This window comes from Octopus bimaculoides, chromosome 22 (assembly GCF_046866305.1).
Source record: "Octopus bimaculoides isolate indiv1 chromosome 22, ASM4686630v1, whole genome shotgun sequence".
Classification (NCBI taxonomy): Eukaryota; Metazoa; Mollusca; class Cephalopoda; order Octopoda; family Octopodidae; genus Octopus; species Octopus bimaculoides.
The window spans coordinates 8,952,510-8,962,573 of NC_142949.1; the positions used below are offsets into that span (position 1 = coordinate 8,952,510).

At 32.7% G+C, this 10,064-nt stretch overlaps 1 protein-coding gene and 1 long non-coding RNA gene across 3 annotated transcripts in view; one reads left to right on the forward strand and one right to left on the reverse strand.

The window, feature by feature from the left end:
- Positions 1-4,034: 4,034 nt before the first annotated feature.
- LOC128250512 (uncharacterized) overlaps positions 4,035-10,064 on the reverse strand; it is an 8,185-nt gene continuing 2,155 nt past the window's right edge. For both annotated transcript variants that reach the window (XM_052975673.1, XM_089339667.1), the window contains exons 2-4: positions 8,986-9,059; positions 7,616-7,667; positions 4,035-4,311 (exon numbers count right to left, since the gene is read on the reverse strand). In XM_052975673.1, the coding sequence (XP_052831633.1) occupies positions 4,104-4,311; positions 7,616-7,667; positions 8,986-9,059 (334 nt within the window). In that variant the 3' untranslated portion in view covers positions 4,035-4,103. The remainder of the gene's footprint in view (positions 4,312-7,615; positions 7,668-8,985; positions 9,060-10,064) is intronic.
- The window catches only part of LOC128250519 (uncharacterized), a 5,841-nt gene continuing 3,568 nt past the window's right edge, over positions 7,792-10,064 (forward strand). Inside the window, exon 1 of the long non-coding RNA XR_008266523.2 lies at positions 7,792-9,105. This is a non-coding gene — a long non-coding RNA (uncharacterized LOC128250519). The remainder of the gene's footprint in view (positions 9,106-10,064) is intronic.

The window sequence follows — 10,064 nt, forward strand, 5'->3', positions numbered from 1 at the left end:
TATATGTAAATAAAATAAATATAAGAAGGGTAATAGGTAAAAAATATATTTCTGAGTGCATTATATATAAATACAATACATAATTTATATGTATAGAGATAAAATAAAAGTGCAACAAGCATATAATGAAATAATATAGAGTAGATTAGTGAATAGGCAAATGAGAATGTGTTATTACACAAATATAAACATAACTTTACACGCATATGTATAGTAAATATGAATAAATAATTGTGGGCAAAAGACGTATTAAAAAATTTGAGTGAAATTAATATATAAAGTATTTAGTAACCTAAAACATATAAGGACTTAAGAGTATATAAATTTAATGCTAAAAATTTAGCATAATATATATTATATATAGGCACGCTTAGAAGTATATTAAGTTCAACAGTGTTTAATGGAGATAGAATCAAATACTAAACTAATACGGTAATAAGTAAGTAAATAAATGAATAAATAAATAAGTAAATATAAACTTGTTACACGTACATATTTGTAATATAGGAGAGACTAACACCCCTAAAATTAATATTGAATTGATCAAACGAAAAATGAAAAGATAAACAAAAATAACATTGTTTTATGAAGTAAGCAAAGGTAACGGAAATAGAAGAATCTAGAATAGAGGGAAGTGACGAGAGAGTGGTGAAGAGGAAAATAATTTAGGTGAAAATTATAAAATAAGGAGAGAGTACATAAGGCATAAAACGTGTCAGTATGTCAGAATTTATTAATAATTACTTTTAATGAGTTTAGTTTGGAAAGAAAAAATAAATTACAAGAGGGAGGAGAGAAGAAGAATAACGTAGGAGAAAAGCTATATATTATAAAGTGGAAGTTTGTCAATGAAAATAATATAGTTTAGTTACAGTTTATGGGATAAAATGCCATATTTACTATAGAACTATAGTTTGTTATTAATATAAATAAATAAATAAATAAGTAAAGAGGATAATAAACCTATTAACAAGGAGAATTAATTTCGGTTTATATGTAATGTTCAATATTTGGAAATAATTTTCGGTCAAGGGGAGGTAAGTGAAGGTAGTAGTGTATAAGAATTAAATTAGAATGAACTAGACGACATAAATAAGTAAATAAGATTGAGAAGGTTAATATTTATATGTATATATTTTAGCTCAATAAGTAAATTATTAAAATGGATAAGTAAATAACTATTAAATAATAATAAAGAAATAAATAAAAAAATAAAGAAATAATAAGTAAACCAAAAAGATAAAGTGGCTAGATAAGATTAATTTTAATTACTATACTGTGAGGTGGGTACATGGTATAATATGTATTTACATATATGTATATATAAATATATATATATATATATATATATATATACATATATATATATATATATATATATATATATATATATATATATATATATGTATGTATTTATATAAATATGTGTGTGTGTGTGTGTAGTTATACGTATATACATATATATGTGTAATTATATGTATGTATGTATGCATGTATGTATGTATGTATGTATGTTTGTATGTATGTTTGTATGTATGTTTGTATGTATGTATGCATGCATGTATGTATGTATGCGTGCAGATTTGTATGATTTTTACAGTTCCAGTGATGGATTGGATCTGTAGTCATCGAATCAGCTTTCTCCTTTTTGGTATTAAGACCATGTGTTACATATCTCAGAGCCCCAATAATTACAGCTATAAACCTGAACTTGTAATCTGAGTAGAATAACTGCAGATTTCTCAATAGTTCAGCATCGGTATTCTCTTTTTCACTGATCTTCAGCTTTATTCTAACATCCGCTAACAACTGATTTCCACAACTGTACAGTTTCTCTTCTCTGTCTCAAATTATTATATCAGGTATTTACATTTTATTGAGGATTTCACTGGAACATTCCACAGGTACTCCTTTTCATTACGAGTGGCTATGGCTTCTTATTTCCTTGTCCTCGGGGTTATCCTTCCGACGGATTTCATTATATAGTGTCCTAGATACAACGTTATATCTCATCTGTAGATAATACCTTAATGACACGTTCGGACAGCTGCTTATGATGTGGCTGATAGCTTCGGTGTTAACTCCACAAAGTTTGCATCAGTTGTCTCATTTTACTGCTTTTCCTGCGTCTCTATCCCTTTTGTGCATCGGGTATTTGGTTGATATTTCTTGTTTCTCGATTGCAAACGCATACCCTTGGTGGTAGCAATCCTGTTGCTAGCGCATGATAGACAACTTTGATGATCATTGTTACTTTCATCTCGGAGCTTTCTACTAACGTATCCATGCACGGTCTTCTCCTCATGTATGCTCATACTTTCATGCGATGATATGTTGCGGTAGAGTCATGCAACTTCTATGAGCATGTATTTAAGGTAATCGGACAAGGATTTCTGCTCAAGGAGCTGATTTCCAAGTCTTATGGTGTTATCAGCCTCATTTATGCAAACTTTGTCAAGGGATGCACTTCGACGCTTGGTGGTTAAAAGATGTTGCCGAAGGGAAATGATACGACATTCAAAGGCAGTTAGGATTGATGTTAAGCCTCCGCCGCCTTGTTTTCGTTTTAGGTAAAGGTTGTCTACGTCACTGTTGATGTGAAAATTATGTGTGTCCGTTAGTATCTTCCGAACTTTCACATGAATGGCTCTGATCTCATCAAGCGTCCAATCAAGCAGCCCAAATGTTGGTATGAGTACTGGCACTGCAAACACATTGCAGGCCACTGTTTTATTGAATGCAGAGAGTTCCGTGTCCAAATTTTCTTTATTCGGCTGAAATATTCTTTAGTGGCACGTGTTTTGTTACAGGTGCCATTCTAAGATATGTTTTCATCCACCCCCAAGATACTTGTAACATTCCTCATCATATATAGGGGAAACAGTTAAGTCATTGATGGAGACGTTGCTAGTCTGGTTTACAGCTTTCCCCCTTTTCACAACCATTAACATTTCTCTTGACCAAATTCCAATCCCATATCCTTTGAGAATTTTGTAACCAGGTCGCGGCTCTTTTTCATCCCATGCATATTCTTTGCTTATAGTTTCAAGTCATTCACAAAGAAACAATGTGATTTTGATATTTCTGTTTCCTTGTGAACCAGTGAGATTACTTTCAGACTTCCTTAGCATCAACGACTAGAGGTTTGCAGAAAGTATAAACAACAGCACAGGGAGGCTGTCCCCTTAGAATATGCCTCAGGTCAGCTATGGCTTTTACTGGAACTTTAGCACGTTGAAGGGCTTCTAGCATCCATGAGTGGGGACCAGAGTAAAAAGCTAGGTTCCTTCCATGCTCCCGCAACTCTGACATTAAAGTTTTGTTTATCAACAATTGCTCGGCATATCCCCAAACTCCCTTCTTCCCAGCTGCTTGTTCTCCTGTGATAATGTTATTTCCTTCACAATGGTCTTGGAGGTAGAGGTTTAAACATGCCGTATATATTTTATTCATTAAGTTCTGGCATGCAATTCGCTGATAGTTTTTGTCATGTGAGTGGTTTTGCATATAGAGATCAGTTTTGCCTCTGCCAGAGTTAACCAGTGTCGTATACTACTGTTCCCTTTGAGAGCTTGCTGGTACAGGTTGATAAGATATGATCGGTAAAAGTTTTGTTTCTTGTATCAATATCCAGCAATCAAGTCTCTTCCGGATGTTTTTCCATCCTGGAGTTTCTGGATCACAGTTACAAGGGTATCACCATCAGCACTATCAATGCTGTATGTCTTCGTAGTAATACAGAGACAATAATTTCTTCAAAACTCTTCCATACACAGGGCATCTTGGTTAAACTCCTTCTCTTCAATCCAGATTTTCCTCCATGTATGTACGCATGTATGTATGTATGTATGTACGCATGTATGTATGTATGTATGTATGTATGTATGTATGTATGTATGTATAAAAAAGAAATTTTGTTTCGTGAATACTATAACGCATTTATATAATTGTTACATGCATGCATACATATTTATAACGATTTACACAACGAACGTTTATATAAGAACATATGTATAACGAATGAACGCAAAGGATTTATGTTTTAACATTATAATTTAATCTTTATTTTATTAGTTTGATATGATGTTGAATAATATCCCATACTACATGTAAAAGGTCCATACTACATGTAAAAGAAATGCTAACAAACAAATAAGTATACATATATAATTATGCATTGCAATTATTGCGCAACTCGAATCTGCGTCTTTACAGATGCATCCGGTCCATAGGCTTTTACAGGAACAAACTTGACCGTCACAGCATGAATCATGTGGAATATTACATGTCCATTTTTTGCACTTGACGCTTCTGTAAATAGAGAAAAGAGAACGCTACATAATTAGAAATTCTAGCAATCTAAAGACACCAGGTATATAGTAGCTATACTATAGCTTTATTATGTATATACGGTGCCTCTCAAATGCTATCGTTTCAATGAAATGATTCTATAGTTATTTGATTCTACCATTTATGTTAACATTGTAGTGCTTCCAATCCTGCTTTCTACCACTGTTACAGCAGAAGCGGGACTGTCAAAAGACGAACGAAAATCATTATAAAAAGCAATAAAATAACAATAAATCAACGTTAAAAACCGAAGGAAACAAACAACGAACCAGGTAATAGCAATTTATGGCCCCTGTAAATTTAGATAGGATAGCGAAAGAAAGCCAGTTCTCCATGAATGATCGGAGTACACGCGAATCAAATCATGTTAAGGAGGATTCTTTATATGTATTGTATGTGTATATATATATATATATATATATATAGTTCAAAAAAACAATAACAAAAAAACGAAAAAACAACAAAGTGAGGACGTGATATGGATAGTATTATTGGACGCTCAGGAAAGGAAAGAGAGAGTGTATGACGTTAGGGACAAAATCCAAAATTACAGGTAAAAACTCAATTAAAATCAATTTATAAAAAATTAAAATTAAATTGAGCTTTATAGATAAAAATATATATAAAATATATAGTTTTAGGGAAAATAACCAAGTTGCAAGAACTCATCGATGAAAATCCACTATCACATATAGAAAAATTAATAATTAAAAGCACAATAAATGAGTATAATATAAAACAAAGTAAATATAAGATAAAGATAATTATCTTTATCTTATGATATTTACTTTGTTTTATATTATACTCATTTATTGTGCTTTTAATTATTAATTTTTCTATATGTGATAGTGGATTTTCATCGATGAGTTCATGAACCTTGGTTCTTTTCCCTAAAACTATATATCTTATATATATATATATATATATATATATATATATATATATATATATATATATATCAAAACAAAAACAGGGATTAAAAGATCCAGGACGATATGAGTAAAGCATTCAGTTTTAAATGAATTTGGCTAAATATATCAAACAATTAGACACCGATAAATTGAAGTATGATAACCTTCTAAGATAATTCCTCATAAATAAGAAGTAGATCCAAATAAGAAGTAGATCCAAATAAGAAGTAGATCCAAATAAGAAGTAGATCATGTAAAAAATTTCAAGAAGATCAGAATATTACACAACGAAAATAAAGATAAAGGAAATCACATTATATAAATGTTTAGTATATTTAATAGATAGATAAATAATTGTTGTGACGTAGAATCTCTGTTTCAAATTGTTTTAACGTAGAGTTCATACTTAGTTTTTATTCTTTCGTTATCCACTGACGTCACCAAAAGTTGAATACAGAAGTACCTTTTCTTAGATTATATTTCTTCTTAAATTTTTTGTATGCATTCGTGTACTGGAGATATCTTCTTGGGGTCACTTCGTATTTAAATCATTTTGGACGCCTTGAAAACGTTAACGTGTATTTTCCGTTATATTAACTTTGATGGTATTTTCTGTATCTAAATATGTCAATATAATAGAAACAATCGCCGGCCTTGTATGGTAAATTCAACAATTGATGATGTGATTTCCTCTATGTGTATTTTTGTTATATGTGTATATACATATGTTTGTGTGCTTGTGTGTGTGTGTATGTATGTATGTATGTATGTATGTATGTATGTATATATATATACAAATATATATATATATATATATATATATATATATATATATATATATATATATATATATATATATATATATATATATATATATATATATATACATATATATATACAGAAACACACAGACTGAGCGATTTGTATTTGTTATTTATATATACGCACAAGAATATATATACTCCCCGTCCGCAGAGACATACATCCAATGTGAATTATCTTAAGGAGGACAGAGTCAATCATTTATTAAAATTTTGTTACTTTTTCTTAACTTCTTGTTCATTCCAATTGACAAATGTGAAGTTGTAATTTGCTATCGAGATTATTAGTGAGTTAACAGCCTGCTTCTTAAATTTTGAAGTAAGTTTATTTTCCAGGATTATTCTGATCTGTCAAATATATTCCTCTTGAATCAGTATTTTCCTTCTAATATTCTAAATCTTTTCGCTTTTGCTCATCTCTTGTTTTCCACCATAATATCTGTTTCTATTTCTTTCAATCTTTCAATGGCTGATTTCAATTTCAAAACTAACCGGTGTAGACTGTCCATGATTATTTAGACATATTCTGGGATATTCGTAGAGCCCAAACGCGATAATGTGATACTGAAACTGTGTCATGAATTTGGCACAAAATTCAATGTGATGTGAGCAGAGCAAATGACTGATTTTGGTCGCACTAACAATAGTAACCAATCTAAGCGCAGTTTTTGTTACACCTAATAAGAAGACATGGACAAAAGTATGATAGGGAGAAAGAGATATACTTGGTTGATTACCGTTTCTATATCATTTCTGCCAGTTGACTAATAATGTTTTGTTCATCCGTGGTTGGGTTTTCACAACCTTATCACCTCCTTTCAAAATCTGTTTCTCAGATATATTATTTCTACATTTCATTCGCGTATTTATTTGATAAAAATACATTTTAGATATATTCTCAATGGAAAATACCTTTGTTTAACATTTAAATAATGAAAGAAATGAAAGAAATTTGGGTAATTTAAGAATTAAGGAAGCATTACTCATACACAGACTAGGACCCCAAATTAACAACAGGCTGGAGACTGGTAATCAATATATTATTTAGCTACATCTGGACGTGTTTAGGTTCATTCTTAATAATATGCTCTTGTATTGTTTATAACAAAAAAAAATTCCGGAAGGAGCTTCGTGAGACCACTACTGAGACACTTCCGGAAAAAAAAGAAAAGCCGTTAAACAGTTTATAGCAGAGACTCCATCTAAGAAGATCTGAAGAAGGAATTGTATTCCGAAATATCATCGGACTATGGATAACCAAATTACAACAAGTATATAGTTGTTTGTATTATAGTGTGTTGTTGTACCGTTCAAAACTTGTTATTATTTAAATAAATATTTTTTCCACTAATTCAGACAATATTTCACACACTTACTCTAATATTTTCTCATTTTATTTTTGTTACACAAGACACAACACACTCTTTACAAAACAAGCCTAACACAAATAAATCAGTTTAACAGAAGAATTATAATAATTATTTCACTGTTACTGATGCCATTCTCAAACAATTGTCAATATATAATCCGTACCTTCTTTCCAAGCGATCATCTGCTTCTGACAAATCATCGAACATGCTGCGATCTAGAAATGATATAATAAAACATCCAAGATTAAAAAGTTATAAAACTATCCAAGGACTTCGGACATCCTGTCTTATGTATAGAAATGTATAAATAACTCAGCTGCTCTCATCAGATATTTGAATAACAAGAGAATAATGTGTGTATGTGTGTGCGTGCATGCATATATATAAGTATATGTATAAACTATGTATAATATGTATTATATTTGGTTGTTCTACATGAAATGGTCACAAAGAACCGAAAAAGGAAAAACGATTTATAATCATTATTCATTAATCAAATTAGGCTTCATTAGCTTCAAAAACTTTTTTCTAGTACCTTCAGAGAGTATATATTCCTTTACCGAAAACTATACTGTCTTTTGAAGTTATAAATCGTTTAAATATAGTCACTCCACCGTTCTGTTTGCAAGCATTTTGGTGGGGGGGGGGGGCAGAGGTGAAAAGCTCAATGTGAGGATATATACGATAATCTGTTGGGGATAAGTCTCGAGATTATGAAGGATTCAGATGCGATGGACATCGATGTTTTGCCATTTTTATGGTTTATCAACATCACGTATCGGAACCGAATTGGAGCCGAACTGAATCACTTGTCCACAACTATATATGATTGTGAAAAATTAAGTCATATTTTGTGGATTGTAGGAATATAACCAATTTATTGTACATAAATTTTAACTAGGGCTGCTTTTATTTCATAATGTAAATATTCTCTTTGCTATACAATTTCCGGCCATGCCAGCACATGCTAGGTAACTTGACTTCAACCCTAGCGGGTAGGTGATGTTTTAAGTCACAACAATGGCGAAACATCGGTGTTCATCACTCACAAATGTGATTGAGGGTGAGTTACCTGATCTGTCCTCGATACTGAGGCATTTTATCATCCTGCTCTTTGAGACTGTATATATTCCACCAGTTTATTGCAGCCATCGGAAAATACACGAAGCATATACACTAAGTATAAGTAAGTAATAACAATATAATATATGGGCCCTCAACAGTTATACTGGAACTCGGTTGGAAACATCTGATTTAAGCGATAATAATAGAAATAAAAATAGACGTGGAAAAACTAAATGAATGATAATACACATCATTGTAGGGTAAGGCTGAACACAAGAATAACGTGGGCCTCATGAATATAGTATGGAAGATAGAAGAGCCATGAAAATTTGATGAGAGTAATTTCTCATTTGACTACATAAAAAACGACTCTCGCCGCTTCTCTCTATCTCTCTCTCTCTCTCTCTCTCTCTCTCTCTCCACCGCCTCTAGGATTACTATGAAGTGATGGTAGTGGTGAATATTTACCTTGCTTCTGCGACGAGGCGCATGAAATGAGTACGCCGATGTAGAGGAGTGCAAGAGTTCTTCTCATCGCACAACTAATGATATGAAATATAAGAAAGAAGGAATGCAATTGAAAACATGGTATGCACTTTTACCTAAATTCTTAAATCTTGAATTAATTCTATTATAAAAAGCTGGTATTTATCAGCGAAATGAATAAGCTAAAAATATAGATAACAACAACGGCGAATAATCGTTTCGATTTAGGCGCAAGGCCTGAGATTTTGAGAAAGGAGACTATTTGCCTACATCCGCCCCTGCACTTTATCAGTACTATTTCATCGGCCACAGGACCGGTCTAGTAATTTTTTTCCTTCTAATCCGAGTGGATGTAAACCAAAGTTGACCTCTGTGGAGTTTGAAGTCGGAGCGTAAAGACGGACAAAATACCGCAAATCGTTTTGTCTAGTACGCTAACGATTCGGCCAGCCAACCGCGCTGTCTCCATGATTTTAGGCTTTCAATAAGATTACCACCAAAAGGCGGCAATCTGGTAGAACCGCTAGCACGCCGGGCGAAATGCTGAGCAGTATTTCGTCTGCTGCTACGTTCTGAGTTCAAATTCCGCCGAGGTCGACTTTGCTTTTCATCCTTTCGGAGTCGATAAATTGAATACCAGTTACTCACTGGAGGAGTCGTCTTAATCCGTTTGTCTGTCCTTGTTTGTCCCTCTGTGTGTAGCCCCTTGTGGGCAGTAAAGAAATAAGAAATGTTAAGAAGCCGGACGAAATGTTTTCGGGGGTCGATAAATTAAGTACCAGTTGCGTACTGGGGTCGATCTAATCGACTGCCTCCCCAAAACAACACCTCGGGCCTTGTGCCTAAAGTAGAAAAGAATATTAAAAAAGGCGGCGAGCTGGCAGAATGGTTAGCACGCCGGACGAAATGCTTAGCAGTATTTCTTCTGTCTTTACGTTCTGAGTTCAAATTCCGCCGAAGTCGACTTTGCTTTTCATCCTTTCGGGGCTGATAAATTAAGTACCAGTTGCGTACTGGGATCGATCTAATCGACTGCCCCTTCCCCGCAAAAAAAAAATGTT